At 40.7% G+C, this 15,806-nt stretch overlaps 1 protein-coding gene across 1 annotated transcript in view; it reads left to right on the top strand.

The window, feature by feature from the left end:
* Nucleotides 1–585: 585 nt before the first annotated feature.
* The window catches only part of POM121 (POM121 transmembrane nucleoporin), a 23,190-nt gene continuing 7,969 nt past the window's right edge, over nucleotides 586–15,806 (top strand). Inside the window, exons 1-7 of the mRNA XM_024747186.1 lie at nucleotides 586–1,157; nucleotides 2,108–2,323; nucleotides 2,628–2,786; nucleotides 4,397–4,477; nucleotides 5,920–6,091; nucleotides 14,705–14,796; nucleotides 15,446–15,519. Of these exons, the coding sequence (XP_024602954.1) occupies nucleotides 589–1,157; nucleotides 2,108–2,323; nucleotides 2,628–2,786; nucleotides 4,397–4,477; nucleotides 5,920–6,091; nucleotides 14,705–14,796; nucleotides 15,446–15,519 (1,363 nt within the window). The 5' untranslated portion in view covers nucleotides 586–588. The remainder of the gene's footprint in view (nucleotides 1,158–2,107; nucleotides 2,324–2,627; nucleotides 2,787–4,396; nucleotides 4,478–5,919; nucleotides 6,092–14,704; nucleotides 14,797–15,445; nucleotides 15,520–15,806) is intronic.

The raw sequence follows: 15,806 nt of genomic DNA, 5'->3' as shown, positions 1-15,806 counted from the left end.
CAATGTGTACTGCAGAAACGCAAACTTCTATTGCAGCTTCAGGTCTGATCTGCAGTTTATTAGACTATTAGGCAGTTTGATCGGGCATTTATTAGTACCAGACCCACATTTAATGAGGGTGGATAGTTTGGGTTGGTCTTGATTTTTACTATTGCTGTTGAAGTCAACTCCCTTTAGCAGTTTATACTTTGGCAGAAAACTTGAGTAACTGAAAAAACTAGCAGCCTCAGGTAGCAATTGTGAAATTGCCTGATAATCTCTTCTAGGGTGTTTAGGCCCCTAGAAAATAAGCATTACGTGAGTAGTCGCTTTCCGGAGCTTTTATTTCTAACAAGATTGTTCCAAGAGGCTCACCTCTGGATGGGTGCTGTGCGGGTGTACACGAGGGACAAGAATCACAACTCGGCGTTTAGCGGGGCGGCATTTTCTGAAATGGGTCGGGTTTAGCGCGTCGCCAGGCAGTAGCGTTTCCCTTCGCAGTCGCTCGTCCGAGTCGCGTGCGCAGTGACGCAGTCGGCGCGCGGTGACGCGACGCGACGCGCGGTGCACGCTGGGATATTTAAGTCTTCTCCGCGGCGCGGAGCCGCGATGTCTCCGGCGGCTTCGGCGGCTGGAGGAGGCGACCGACGGCGGCCGTTAGCGAGTGTCAGGGACGGCCGGGGCCGGGGCTGGGGCTGCGGCGGGCCGTTCGGGGCGGCGCTTCTCGTCCTGTCGCTGCTCGGCCTCGTGCTGTACCTGGTGCCGGCGGCGGCTGCGCTGGCCTGGCTGGCTGTGGGGGCTACCGCGGCCTGGTGGGGACTGAGCCGCGAGCCCCGGGGTTCGCGCGCCTTCTCGCTGGTTCGGAACGCCAGGCGTCAGCGAACACTGCTCGCCTCGCCTCCGGCCAAGTCGGCAGTAAACGGAAATCTTCTAGAGCCGCGGAGCCTGCTGGAAGGACCCGACCCCGCTGAACTGCTCCTCTTGGGCAGTTACCTGGGCAAACCAGGCCCCCCGCAGCCTGCCCCCGCCCCGGAGAGCAGGGACCTGCGGGAGAGGCCGGGCCGACGCCCACCCGCCCGCACCGCGCCGCCCGCTCAGTCGGCGCATCCCCGTGGCGTTCAAGTTCACCCCTTCCTCCCCACTCCTCTCCTCCGATCCTCTAGGAGGCCTTCCCACCGGTAAGATAACCCTGATCTTTCTCATACTCTTCTCTCTGTCGACGGGCTTTGAATTAGGGACTTGACTTTCAAATCCGATTTTCTTTTTCATTAAGTCCAAAGTGGATTCTGTGTCGTTTTGCCATCTTAAACACCTTGATGCGTGTCAGTCGTCTCCTGCCCCTCTTTACCCTTTGGAATGAGATGTGATGCCACAGCTGTTTCCTTCCTTTTAGTTCTTAAACCTGTCTGAATTTTCATACAGTATAGATTTAGCAGAATACTTGATAAACCACTAAGTATTCCTACTTCTAGTGAAAATGTCTTTATCTTTCGATTGTAGTCATAGAGTATGTTTTGTTAGATTTTTTTTCTTTGGACCACTAAGAGAAATTCTATGGTTAGCCGAGCTCAAAGAGGTGTTCCCAGGAAACACCTCTTTGATTGATAAAACTTGGTAGATAAAGATGATCAAATCAAAGAGACAGTTTCATTTAGTCCCAATAGCTGAGTGATACAAGAGAATACAAAAATTTGGTGAAAATATTAGATTCTTGAAAAGTACATTTATTTGAGAAGATGAATGTTTAGGTGTTATTAGGTGTTAAAAATGTTTAACTTTGAGTGTATGTTACTGATGGATTAGCATAAAAGAGTGAAGCATTCTTGAAAAGGTTCTCCCTCCACATCCTAACACACACTTTTCTTCCATCGTAGTTTACTTGTGTGGGCAAGGTTTTCAATTTCCCTCTCAAATTGTTCAAGTCCATTGTAGGGACAGCTGGTAAGCAGCTGTCACTTTCTGCCCTTAGACGAAATGGGGCAAAGTTGCCATAAAAATACCATGTGTTCTTTGTTGCTTAGAAAGAGGTTTAAACTCTCTGGAAAATATCTGAACCCACGTGGTTCTTTAGTCATTTAAATTTTCTGACATTCCTTTAAGCTTCTTTGGTATCTCCCATTCTTCACAGGGATTGTGGGACTTTATCACATCGGTTTGTAATAACACCTCGAAGAAGATATCCAATTCAACAGACCCAATATTCCTTGCTGGGGGTACTTCCCACAGTATGCTGGAATGGTTATCACAAGAAGACTGTGCTATCTGCTCGTAATTCCAAAATGGTGTGCAGCCCAGTGACAGTGAGGATTGCTCCTCCAGATAGCAAATTGACTCGTTCTCCGATGTGAGTATTGTCGTTGGAAGAATAGACTCCTATTTGTCCACTTTATTCTTTGGTTATTCCTGTGACAAAGCAGAAAAAGAAGTAGCTGCTTATTTGAATGAGAAATCCCAAATTCTAGTAATTGAACCATCTTTTTGTTTTGTTTGCCTTGGATTGTAGCTTTAATTGCAAAGGACAATTTCTGTGAGTGTATAAATTATACTTTTGCTTGTTGGTTAGCTTCTGATGTCCAGTGACTGAAGTCTGTGCTATATGCCATGGTAATTAAAATATCTTGATGCTGCGATCTTATCTTTCACTGTAGACGAGAGCAAATTATCAACTCAACACTGTCCTCACCATCAACTAGTGCCCCAGACCCATGTGCAAAGGAGACAGTACTGAATGCCCTCAAAGAGAGGAAGAAAAGGACAGTGGAGGAGGAGGACCAAATATTTGCTGATGGCCAGGAAAATAAAAGAAGGTAACAGTCCCAACAGAGTAATAACAGGCCTCTCAGGTGGGCTCCCGGGATTTGTTGAAATATAGATCACTCTCCAGAAGATATAAAGGCCAGCTCCAGTTTGTGACCCTTAGTAGGTCCTGTTCTTCGGCTTTCATGGAAGAGCTTGGTAACAAGGGCTTTAATGCTGTTCATTTCCTAAGACACATGTTAGATAAATTTTGTAATTTACCTTTTCCGTAAGTACTAGAGATACGCCAATAACTGTTAGCCATGTTAGCCTCATACTTTTGATACAAACGTGTTAAATTTTATTTCTGAGAGAGCATGCTTAAAGTCTTCGCCTCACAATCTCGTGCTGTTTAATTATTTGGGTAACCACCAGCTGCAGTATTTTGACTGTGCTGAGGGGAGTGCTTGGCAAAGAAAAGTGAGGACTAGGGTATGGTAGACTTATCAGTAATGAGAGTAAAACCAGTTTCATTATCTTGTTTTCAATAACTTAATGAAAATGGGTGTTAAGGCTTTAACAGGCTGCAAAGGAGTAAGTTAAGGAGTCCAGTCATTTTTCTAATTCAATAAATTGAGTAGCCACTATGTGCCAGAGCCTATTCTAGGTAGAGTGGAGAGAGCTTTGAACAAGATGGAGTCCTCATGGGACTTGTTTGAGGAAAAGAGACCAAAAAATAAGGATAATAAAATAAGCAAGATAATTATCAATTATAAGTGTATAGAGATAAAAAACAGAGTGATATAACAGAGGGTAATGAAAAGGGGGCTTCTTTATATAAGGTGGGCAAAGAAGTGCTCTCTGAGGAGACAGTGGACCCCACATGTAAAATCATTGGCCCCATTACCTAGAGAAGATTGTTCATATCCTATAGGTTCAAAATTGGTCAGCTTTGATACTGTAGGTGACAAAATTGAGTAGGGAAATGTTAATCAGTGCAAGTGTATGTATGTAGCGGGAAGATCACGTAATCATGACTAGAGATAGGATTGACAAGTGAGCAATTTGAGCTAATGTCAACTAACTAAGTAGGAGTGGCAGGGGGTGGGGAGGTGTGGAGGTGGGAGAAGAAATAACTATTTTTAAGGTGCAGATAGGTTTCTCATGTTCTGCAGGGTGGTAATTTTGCTTGACCCCAGTGAGCCTATAACTGAGGATTCTGTACTATCTTTCCCATGATGGGAATAAGCAATGATTCTGTGCACCATGCATAGGCCCTTGTATGTGATATGTAAAGTTTTTCCTTAATAGACTTGCCATATTAACCTCTAGAGCACTATAGGATGTGTGGGTTAAACCCTAAAGGGTTATTTCTGTTTTCAGTTTGGGGCTGGTAGGATGTTAAATTTGTGATTCTGATACTTTGGTGAGAAGTTAGCAAATAATTGATACACCTGAAGAGTTCAAAAGGTCTTGAAGTATTTTCATACTTTTCTTACTTCCTGGACACTGTTAGCATAAATTTACCTTTTGGAATCTTTGGAGTTGAAGCATTCCTCTTCTTGTCTAGCATGGAACCTGTGCTCCATAGGAATAGTATAGGGTCCCAAGAATACGGGAATATGATTTAAGGGGAAAGAAAAGTAACTTCATTTAATTGAGAGTTTTTTGATTTGTCTAGGCGCCATGATAGCAGTGGGAGCGGACATTCAGCATTTGAGCCCCTGGTGGCCAACGGAGTCCCTGCTTCTTTTGTGCCTAAGTAAGTGAGCATCCATGGGTGAGATATAGACTGTTTGGAAAAAGGGAATCATCAGAGTTACTGTCCTGTAGACTTCCTTTGCTTTTTTGCATTGTTTTATTAGTTCAGGTTCAAATCTTTGAAGTCAGAGAGGAACATTTTGAGTAACTTGCCACAATAACTATCTTCTAATTCCTTTTAATAATTTTTCATTGATATGGATAAAACACACTAAGGCTAAGAGGGTTTATGAATATATTTAATAACCAAGTATATAAACAGAAAGATCACAAGGTTTGTGCAATGGATAAAATGTAACAATATGAAATTTAAGATAAATATTAAATCTCTACATTTGAGTTTAAATACATTTGAGGAGGAATTGGCTGGGAGGAAAAGTGGCTCAGCAATATGTGTGAAAAGCCTTGTGGTAACGTATATGCTTAATTTGAGTCAGCAGTATGCTATGGCTGCCAAAAAAGCTAATGTGCTCCTAGTCTGTGCTGATAGAAGAACAAAGACTAGAATGAGGCCGGTGAGTGGTAGTCTTGCTCGTCTTAGCTCTTCTCAGATTGTCTGTGGAGTGGGTTTGGTTTGGTGTACTACACTGTAAGCACGTACACAAACTGAAATGCATTCTGAGTGGAGCAGCTAAGATTTTATGGGCTGGTGGTGGGTAAGGCAGTTTTGAAGGGGTATGAATACTAGCCCAGAGGAGAAAAATCTCAAGGAGAATAAGGAAATTTGGATAATGGTCTCCAAACTATGGAAGGACTGTCACATGAAAAAAGAAAAACAGTTTGCTCAGTTTGGCTCCAAATAGTATCCATGGGTGAAAGTTAGAGGAAATACATTTTCATCCAGTATAAGAATAAACTGGTCCGTGGTTGAGTATCATAACAGGGGTTGGATGACTTATTCTACAGGAAAGATGTACAGGGAATTTCTGTTTCATTTGGAAGCTGAGAAAAAATGGTTGGTTTCTCTTAACTGATTTTTTAAAAAAACAGTTTTATTGAGGTATAATTGGCGAATAATAAACTACCTGTTCAAAGTGTACAAGTTGATAAGTTTTGACTTGCATACACCTTGGAAACCATCACTGCAGTCAAGATAATGAATGTAAACATCACCTCCAAAAGTTTCCCCACGCCCCTGAGTAATGCCTCCCTCCATCCTGTCCGCATCTCCAGGTATCTGCTGACCTGTTTCCTGTCACTGTAGATTAGTGCGCATTTTCTAGAATATTATATCAGTGCACTCATATATTTGATTTAAAATATTTGGCTTTCTCTTCTTGACTGTCAGATATATTTAGCCAAACTGTTAATAATAAAATTAACAGCATTATGCTCTTTTATTAAGTTTTTTTTTTTTTTTAAGGAAGATTTTGTGTCCGTGGACAAAGCCTTAAAAGAATGTCTTTAATAATACATCTAACTATATTTTCCCCTTTTTATTAGGCCTGGGTCTCTGAAGAGAGGTCTCAATTCCCAGAGCTCAGACGATCACTCCAATAAGAGATCGCGCACCTCTTCTATGAGCTCCTTGACAAGCACATACACAGGTGGCATCCCTAGCTCCAGCCGCAATGCCATTGCCAGTTCTTACAGTTCTACTCGAGGTCTCTCTCAGGTACATTTGTCTTGCGCTGTGGGAGAAATGGGTTCCTAGCATTAATTAATCGATCAGCCAGTGTTTACTACCTGGTAGTTACTACCTGGTTATCTGTAGATATCTTCTGTCTGTCAGATATTGGGATTACCACTAACAGAAGATACAAACCCTTGAGTGATAACTATAGACCAGTGGAACAGAATAGAAAGCCCAAAAAGTAAAGCAATCATATGTGGAAACCTGATACAAGACAAATGGGCAAAGGACGAATAATTCAGTAAATGATATTAATTTAATCAAAAGGTAGATTGACTCCAGATTGCATTGGATCATAAAAGAAATTTATCCCATAGGCATTGAGAATTTAATGAAAGTTTTAAAAATATGAAGTGGTTGGGGCTTCCCTGGTGGCGCAGTGGTTGAGCGTCCACCTGCCGATGCAGGGGACACGGGTTCGTGCCCTGGTCCGGGAAGATCCCACATGCCGCGGAGCGGCTGGGCCCGTGAGCCATGGCCGCTGAGCCTGCGCGTCCAGAGCCTGTGCTCTGCAACAGGAGAGGCCACAGCAGTGAGAGGCCCGCGTACCGCAAAAAAAAAAAAAGAAGTGGTTGTAATTCTTTTTTAGAAAGAGGATGTAGTATAGCCTAGGGAACAGAGCAAGCTTTGCTACCAGACAGATGTGGGTTCCAGTCTTGGCTCTGATACCTAGTAGCTCTGGGGCCTTGGGCAAGTAAATCACTTAAACTCTCTTTGTCTCATTTCTAAATCATTGTTGTAAAGACTGAAGGTAGTGTTTGAAAAGTACCCATTACAGTGCCTGTTAATAAGTGGGTACCCAATATATTGTAGCTAGGAAAAAATAAAGCATGTGTGGAGGAAGATTTTCAAGGGGAGAAAAATTTTGAGATAAGTTAATCAATCCAGAAGGCTCTTACAGTAATATAAATGAAAGATGAGTGTGATAGGTGAGGAATAGTATTTAATTTGTGTCTCTTATGAGTGAGTTTGAGCAGCTTTTCATATACAGTACTAGAGAAACATATTCCAAATGAACTAAAGATTTAAATGTAAAATAGAAACCATAAAAATAAACGTTTGCAAAAGCAGGCTTCTCGGAATTCCCTGGTGGTCCAGTGGTTAGGACTCGGTGCTTTCACTGCCGGGGGCCCTGGTTTGGATCCCTGGTGGGGAAACTTAGGTCTCACAAGCGGGAGCATCAGTTGGTACAGTTCCCTAGAGGGCAGCGTGGCCATTGTTATTAGCATTAGAGATGCACATGCCCTTTGATCCAGCAGGTTTACTTTTAGGAATTAACCCTACACATATACTCAAAGACATATACAAGGATGTTGATTGTAGCATTATTTTTGCAGAAGCTTGGAAACAATGTAAACATACCTTTTTAAGGGGCTGGTTGAATGACTTACATTATTTCCATAAGTTGAAATACTGTGTAACTGTTAAAAACAGTAAGGCAGCTTTAATAGGCACTGATATGAACGAGCTCAAAATATTATATTTAAAAAGCATGGTGCAGAACTGTGTGTATAGTGTCCTCTATTCATGCTGCTGGTTTCTTTAATCTTTTGATGTGCATAGAATAATGTTGACAGGATATGTTAGAAACTGTAATAACTATTGGATAGGAAGGAAACTTTTTACTGAATTCTTGTTGGAATTTGTAACATGTGCTACAATATTACCTTTCCTGGTTTCAGAATTTTTTTTAAGTATAAATAACCGTTAAGTAAAAATTCCCCTGTCCTGGCTATCTTAGTGTCCATCCCATAGGCACCTATTGTTAACATTCCTACTCTGTATGTAAACACAGATGATACACAAGATTTCTGGTCTGTTTAACAAAATGGAACCATAGCATATATGGTTTTTCTACACCTTTTTTAGTCATTATATATTGCATAGCATTCCATGTCATGTAATCTGTCTAACGGCTGTTTTAAAACTAGAGTATAATGTGCTGAAAAACAAATACAGATGTACAGCTCCGTGTAACCACCACCCAGGTCAAGTAATAAATCCTTTTCAACATGCAGAAGCCCCTCTCATACCCACTCACAGTCACTACTTCTTCCCTTCTTCCTTCCTCAATATTAGCATCATATATAGTTTTCCCTGTTTTTGAATTTTATATAAATGGAAACAGAATATGCTTTCTTCTGTGTTTGGCTTCTTTCATTCAACATTTTACTTGTGAGATTCATTCATGTTGTTGCATGTGGTCATAGGTCTTTCATTTTCATTGCTGAATACTGTTCCATTATATGAATATACCACAATTAATTTATCCATTCTACCATTGGACATTTGAGTTTCTCGTTGGGAGCTGTTATGCATAATGCTGCTATGGACATTCTTATGTAAGTTTTTTTTTTTTAATTTAAGCATAGTTGATTTACAATGTTGTGTTAATTACTGCTACACAGCAAAGTGATGATTATACATAATATACATCCTTTTTTTAAAAAATTCTTTTTTGTTATGGTTTATCATAGAATATTGAATATAGTTCTCTGTGCTATACAGTAGGATCTTGTTGTTTATTCATCCTGTATATAAAAGCTTCCATCTGCTAACCCCAACCTCCCACTCCATCCTTCCCCCAACCTCCTCCCCCTTGGCAACCACCAGTCTGTTCTCTGTTTGTGATTCTGTTTCTGTTTCATAGGTAGGTTCATTTGTGTCATATTTTAGATTCCACATGTAAGTGGTATCATATGGTATTTGTCTTTCTGACTTCACTTGGTATGATAATCTCTAGTTGCATCCATGTTGCTGCAAATGGCATTATTTCGTTCTTTGTTATGGTTGAGTAGTATTCCATTGTATACATATGTACCACATCTTCTTTATCCATTCATCTGTTGATGGACATTTAGGTTGTTTCCATGTCTTGGCTGTTGTGAATAGTGCTGCTTTGTATAAGTCTTTTTTTTCCCCTGTACTGCACAGTTTGTGGGATCTTAGTTTCCCGACCAGGAATCGAACCTGTGCCTCCTGCACTGGAAGTGCAGAGTCCTAACCACTGGGCCACCAGTGGTCTAGGGTTATTCCCTGTATAATTCTTTTTAAGGTGATGTTTCCGTCGATTCTCCTACCAGCGCAGTATGAGATTTTGTTCCTGTGTTTATACATCTTCACTAACACTTGGTGTTGCCTGTCTCTTTTAATTACCCATTCCAGTGAGTGTGAAGTAGTATTTCATTGTGGTCTTAATTTGTATTTCTCTAATAATGAAATAGAGGTATCAACTGTTCATTGGCCATTTGTATGTCCTTTTTTATGAAGGACCTGTTCAAGTTTCTTGGCTCTTTTCTATTAGGTTGTCTGTCTTTTCCTTACTGATTTTTGTAAGGTCTTTATATATTCTATATACAAGGTCTCTGTGAATTATATGTGTTGCAACAAGTAAGTGTCCTACTCTGTGGCTCACCATTTCGTCCTTTTCACTTATGGTTAGTGTATTTTGTGTACTGTTGAGGAAGTCTTTGCCTGCCTAAGGTCATGATGATATTGTCTTATGCTACTTTCTAGAAGCTTTATTATTTTTCCTTTTTAAATTTAGATCTATAATCCTCTTGAAATTGATTTTTTTTTTTTTTTTTTTTTTTTTTTTTTTGCGGTACACGGGCCTCTCACTGCTGTGGCCTCTCCTGTTGCGGAGCACAGGCTCCGGACGCGCAGGCTCAGCGGCCATGGCTCACGGGCCCAGCCGCTCCGCGGCATGTGGGATCTTCCCAGACCAGGGCACGAACCCGCATCCCCTGCATCGGCAGGCGGACTCTCAACCACTGCGCCACCAGGGAAGCCCTTGAAATTGATTTTTATGTGTGATGTAAGGTAGGGATCAAAATTAGTATTTTTTCCATCTAAATATCTGTTTGACTCAGCAACGTTTATTGAAAGGCCCATCCTTTTCCTATTGCTCTGCAGCACCACCTTTGTCATAATTTGTGTCAGTATATCTGTAGATCCATTTCTGTTGATAGATTCTGTTTTGTTGCACTAGTCTGTTTTTCTGCCCCGTGCCACACAGTCTTTAAGTTTTGATATCTAGTAGAGTAAGTCATCCAACTTTCTCATTTCTCTCATTCCTCTTCAGAATTGTCTTGGATCTTGGCCCTTTGCATTTCTGTATAATTTTATCATCTTGTCAATTTCCATACCAAAAACTTTGCTAAGATATTGATTGGGATTGCCTTTAATCTACCAGTTATTTTGGAGACAGTTGACATTTACAATATTGAATCTTCCAGTCCATGCACATGGGGTAGTCTTCAGTTATTTACATCATCTTTAACTTACCTGTGCAGTGGTTTTACATATTTTTTATTACATTTATTCCTAGGTACATGTTTTTGATGCTATTATAAATAGCATATTAGAAATTTGTTACTGATATATAGTAATACAACTGATTTTTGTATTCAGAAAATTTGCTAAATTCTGAATATTCATCTGTATATTCTTTAGGATTTTTGTATGTACATCACGTTGTCTACAATAATAACAGTTTTTTTCTTTTTAATTCTAGTATTGATTTTTCTTTTTAGTTTTTTAGAAATTAATTTTTTAAATTTATTTATTTTTGGCTAGGTTGGGTCTTTGTCACTGCACGCGGGCTTTCTCTAGTTGCTGTGAGCGGGGGCTACTCCGTTTTGGTACACGGGCTTCTCATTGCGTTGGTTTTTCTTGTTGTGGAGCACGGGCTCTAGGCATGTGGGCTTCAGTAGTTGTAGCACGCAGGCTCAGTAGTTGTGGCTTGCGGGCTCTAGAGCGCAGGCTCAGTAGTTGTGGCGCACAGGCTTAGTTGCTCCACGGCATGTGGTATCTTCCTGGACCAGGGCCAGGGCTGTCACCCATGTACCCTGCATTGGCAGGCAGATTCTTAACCACTGCACCACCAGGGAAGTCCTTGAATATTATCTTCTTACATACTTCTTTGTTGTTTTGTTTTACTGTCAGACATTGGAGGGGTGGGGGGACAATGACTTGAAGCTCTGAATGATAGTATCTTCCTCCAAAGAGGTCTGTCTTTTGCCTCTGGCAGGCAGCTAGGATTGGGACAGATTACCCCTGTACCGTTGGAATTGACATGATTCTGAGTTGGTTGTCAGTTCTTGTGAGGGCTGGTTTATTTCTGATTTGCCCTGTACCCTACTATGTAGCCTTTGGGATTCGAACCAAAAGCCTAAGGTGTATATTAGGGCCCCTCTACTTTGCAAAGCCCTGAATTCCGGTTTTTGTCTTCCCAGCCCTACAGGGCTGCCAAAAGCTTTTCTCAGCCTCTCAACTGCAGCTTTTACTTTTGGAAGGAGCAGTCGCCCTGAGGCTCCTCACCTGCTGGCTCCTCTCCTCTGTCTTACCTCCACAGTGTCTCACTGCCTTGGTAGCTCTCCATACCACCACACCTTCAAACATATGTATTTTATATTTTCTTCAGCATTTTTTGTTTGTCCTCCACAGCAGGGTTGGTCTGAAACAACGTAGTCAATATGTAATAACTCATAATGGAAAAGAATCTGAAAAAGAATGTATACACACACATATATGTATGTATAACTGAATCACTTTGCTATACACCTGAAACATTATAAATCAACTATATATCAATAAAAACTAAATAAATGGTGCTTATGCATTAAAAAACAAACAAACAAACCCATAGCCTGAAACATGGTCAGATTTTGTTTTAAAGCACCCTCACCCCGGTAGAGCCTGTGACGTCACTACGGCAAGTAATATACTTACTGACACTCATAGCTTCTGGATGTGTTATTGCAAGTAGTTACCAGTCCCCTGCTTGTGTGTGATATTTGAATATATAATGCTGTCAGAAGGAGAAGTTCTAGAACGGAAAGCATAGTGTACTTTCAATTTTGATCATAATTATCTTTGAAATGGTCCATGGCATGAGTTATTTTAAATTATCAGGAAAGTAAGGGAGTCTTTGGAAGCGGAGATTAGAGTAATATGAAAGTTCTTTATGTTGAAACTTCTCTTTCAAAGAAATGTGTACTGAAGCAGTAAACATCCCCAGTAGTCAACAGAGATGACAGCCCTTCTATTTGGTGCAAGTGGTAGTAGAGATATTTGACTTAATTGTATTTTTCCAGAGGAGCAGTAGTATATACCCAACCCACAGCTACCCAGACTAGAAGTTCTAACTTTGATATTATAAAATCATTACAAATATTAGACTGGTGCCAATTAGAGAAAGTGAACTGTCCTTAGATCTTGTTGTGCGTGACATTGATATCTTCGTAAGTCTTATATAAGACTTGTCATTTTCCAAAGTAGGAATAGTAACCCTGGCCTTCAAAACCTCAAAACCCTAGCTTGCAGTTCTGACCCTGTCCCTTATTATTCCTTTACATATACCCTATATTTAAGTCAAAGCAGCATATTTGTTATCTTGTAAGAGCACCTAATTCCTTCCTGCTTTGTTGCCTTTTCTTGTGCTGTTCTCCATCCGGAATCATGTGTCCATCCTACTGCAAGCCTATAAAGTTTGTCTTTCTTCAGGTGTTTTTGTCAGATTATGAAGGACCATCACAAATGTCACCTTCATCCTTTATTATTCTTCTAACCGAACTCTGCATAATCTCTCTCTTCTTGGACTCCTTTTTAGAGACTTCATTCGTCTCTTGTCTATTATAGTCAATTTGTGTACCATCCTATCTCTTTTCTAGATTGTAAATTTCTTGATGATGGGAATGGCCTTGCTTGTATTTGTAAAGTATAAAGGATAGTACCTTATGAAATAGGAACTTGGCAAAAATGGAATTAGAGTGCAGAACTAAATTGACTGCTGAATACATAGATTGACTGTTTCTTTTTATGACTTGCCTTGGTATAGCCTTTGCCCACTTTTCATTTGATATGTTTATTATGTTTATATGGAATTGCAAGACTTTCACTTTTACATGTTAAGGATATTAACTTATCACTTTAGTTGAATATATCTACCTTTTAATTTTGTTTCTAGTTATGTTTTTATTTCATTTTGGAGTGTTTTTGTTTCCTGTCCACATACATTTTATTTCTAGTTTATGGAAACATTACTGTGGTTGAAAATTCAGATGGTACAGAGTATATAGTAAAGTCTCCTTCCCACATGGAGACATTTTTATTTAGAGAGGTTCTTAGTTGTCCTATGACAGTCTGTCAGTTTTCTTTCCTTTGTTTCTGGAATAGAAAGTCTTTTCCCTACCCCAAGTTATTTAAGAGCTCATTTGGTTTTTTTAAATAGTTCTTTATGACACCTGGATTGTATGTGTGTATAGTCTATGAAGTAGAGATAGAACATTTTCCTCCTAATTGTTGAACCAGGCTGTCTTCCACCCTGGCTAAAGGTTAGAATCACCTTTGGCACTTCGTTAAAAATACAGGTGTGAGGCCTAAGCACTTGTTGTTTTTCAGGTGGCTGTCCCTTCTCGTTATTTACCTGAGCATAACTAGAAAACTATTACTGATTTCAGCTTTTTCCTCAAGCTTATTCTGAGTCTCCGTTTCCTGACATTAGTCTTATGGAACTACTCTACTGCTTTACCACCTGTCTTTGATTTAAAACCCTCTTTACCTTCTTAAAATTTTTATGAAGTATTGTTGCCTCCCTGTCTGTGCTTATATGATACAATTTTACTGAGTAAGAAATCACTAGAAGCTTCTCAATAGGAAAATTGCCTATGGTGATAGTTCAGTATCTTTGTAAATAGGCCAGAGACAGTGAACCTATTTGCAGAGAGCTTGCTCTTTGTCAAGTACTTTGCTGCTAGGCCCCTTCAAAGGAGGCAGAGATGAAAACAGACTACCTTTGCTATCAGGGGACTCCACTTGGTAAAGAGACAGATGCATGGATAATTATAACGATAAATACCACTGATGCTGCAAAAGTCATAGATGTCATGATCGTATATATGTGTGTGTGTGTGTATATATATTATATTTTTTTTTTTTTTTTTTTTTGCGGTACGCGGGCCTCTCACCACCGCGGCCCCTCCCGTTGCAGAGCACAGGCTCTGGACGTGCAGGCCCAGCGGCCATGGCCCATGGGCCCAGCTGCTCCGCGGCATGTGGGATCCTCCCGGACCGGGGCACGAACCCGTGTCCCCTGCATCGGCAGGCGGACTCTCAACCACTGCGCCACCAGGGAAGCCCCATGATCGCGTATTTTTAAAAAATAAAGTTAATAAAGTAAAACTGAAAATTTAATGAGAGCAAAACTAAATTAGTTTATTAGCTTATCTTCATTGGAACAGTTTAATTTACTTTTATCATTTCCACAGACAATATAGAGTAAACGTGTATGCACATCATAGCTCTAAACCATTACTGAATGTGACAGTCCCCTTTTTAATATACGCCAAAAGTACATTCATTCCTTCTACATTTATTAGTTAGCGTTCCGTTAGTTTTTCAGGCTTTTTCTCCTGTAGTTAATACTGGCAATTGGCTTTCTTTTCAGGAGCCTTCCTTCACAAAGAAATATTTTTTTAGTTACCTAAAAGGAGATTTTATACGCAGTGATGAATAGAACCACGGCATTATACTGAAGGTCAGATGATAAACTGTCAGCTAGGGTCAGTCACGTTATTTGTGTTTGCCTTTTAGCTGTGGAAGAGGAGTGGACCCGGTTCATCTCCCTTCTCTAGCCCAGCCTCATCCCGCTCCCAGACACCAGAGCGGCCAGCGAAGAAAATAAGGTACTCCATTATTGTTTGCTGCGTGGATTACTGAGCGGTCAGGAAAAGAGGGACGTTTACTCGGCTGTTAGGCTTTCTGCAACTCTGATTTGGAGGATCAAAGAAATTAACATCTAGAGGACAGGGAAGGACCCGCCTGAATCGCTCTCATCTCTTACAGTTCTTTTGTACCAACTGTAGAGGCCTCTGGCTCTCTTCCTCACACTGTAGCGTGAGTGACAGGGGTGCAAGAGTAGAGGCCATACAGAATAGAATGAACAGAGCGAACGATGTCATCGGGCAGCAGACTTCCATGTTTTTGACTCCAGCTGACCTTCTAGGTACCTACAGTCAAGTTGAATGTCATTCTGTTAGGGATCAGATCTGTGACTAGAACTTTCAGGGACTTGGTGGGTTGTAAGTAAGGTTTTGAAGATCACTGATTTGTGCTTGTTGTAAGACAAAGGTTCCTCCTTGGTTTCCATGAACTGCCTCCATTCTTTTCTGTTGGAATTTTCTTTTGACTTCTTTTATTTTTTCTCCTGGCATACTGAGGTCTTAAATCATGGTTGTTCTAGACCAGTTGGTAGGTAAGCAGGTACAAGAAGTTATCCAGTACTTTTTGTCAGCAAGTCTTCCTTAAACTTAATTCTGCCTTTTCCTCCTACAGAGAAGAGGAGCTTTCTCATCATTCTAGTTCTTCAACTCCATTGGTAACAGACAAGGAGTCCCAGGGAGAAAAGGGTAAGTTGATGAATGCACTAGAGTGGCTTTTGGTGGTGGAAGTGTTGAGCATTGCCTTGTGGACGGCCTGTTAGATACAGAGACAGGAGTTTCTGTCCTTCAGAAATTTATAGTCAGGTAAGGGAGAAGGGTGACACAGACAGGTACAGTATAACGTGTGGTAAAGGTTGGCTACAGATAAGCTTAGGTTGAGGTATCTGTGACCAATCCAGATAATTATTGTCCAGCAAGCAGTTGTATACCTGCATTTGGAGCAATTCTGCCTTTATATCCTCTTGACTATATAA

Source organism: Neophocaena asiaeorientalis, unplaced genomic scaffold, assembly GCF_003031525.2.
Source record: "Neophocaena asiaeorientalis asiaeorientalis breed wild unplaced genomic scaffold, Neophocaena_asiaeorientalis_V1.1 scaffold607, whole genome shotgun sequence".
NCBI lineage: Eukaryota > Metazoa > Chordata > Mammalia > Artiodactyla > Phocoenidae > Neophocaena > Neophocaena asiaeorientalis.
The sequence above is the reverse complement of the archived record's forward strand: the minus strand, read 5'-3'. Positions and strand labels throughout refer to the sequence as shown.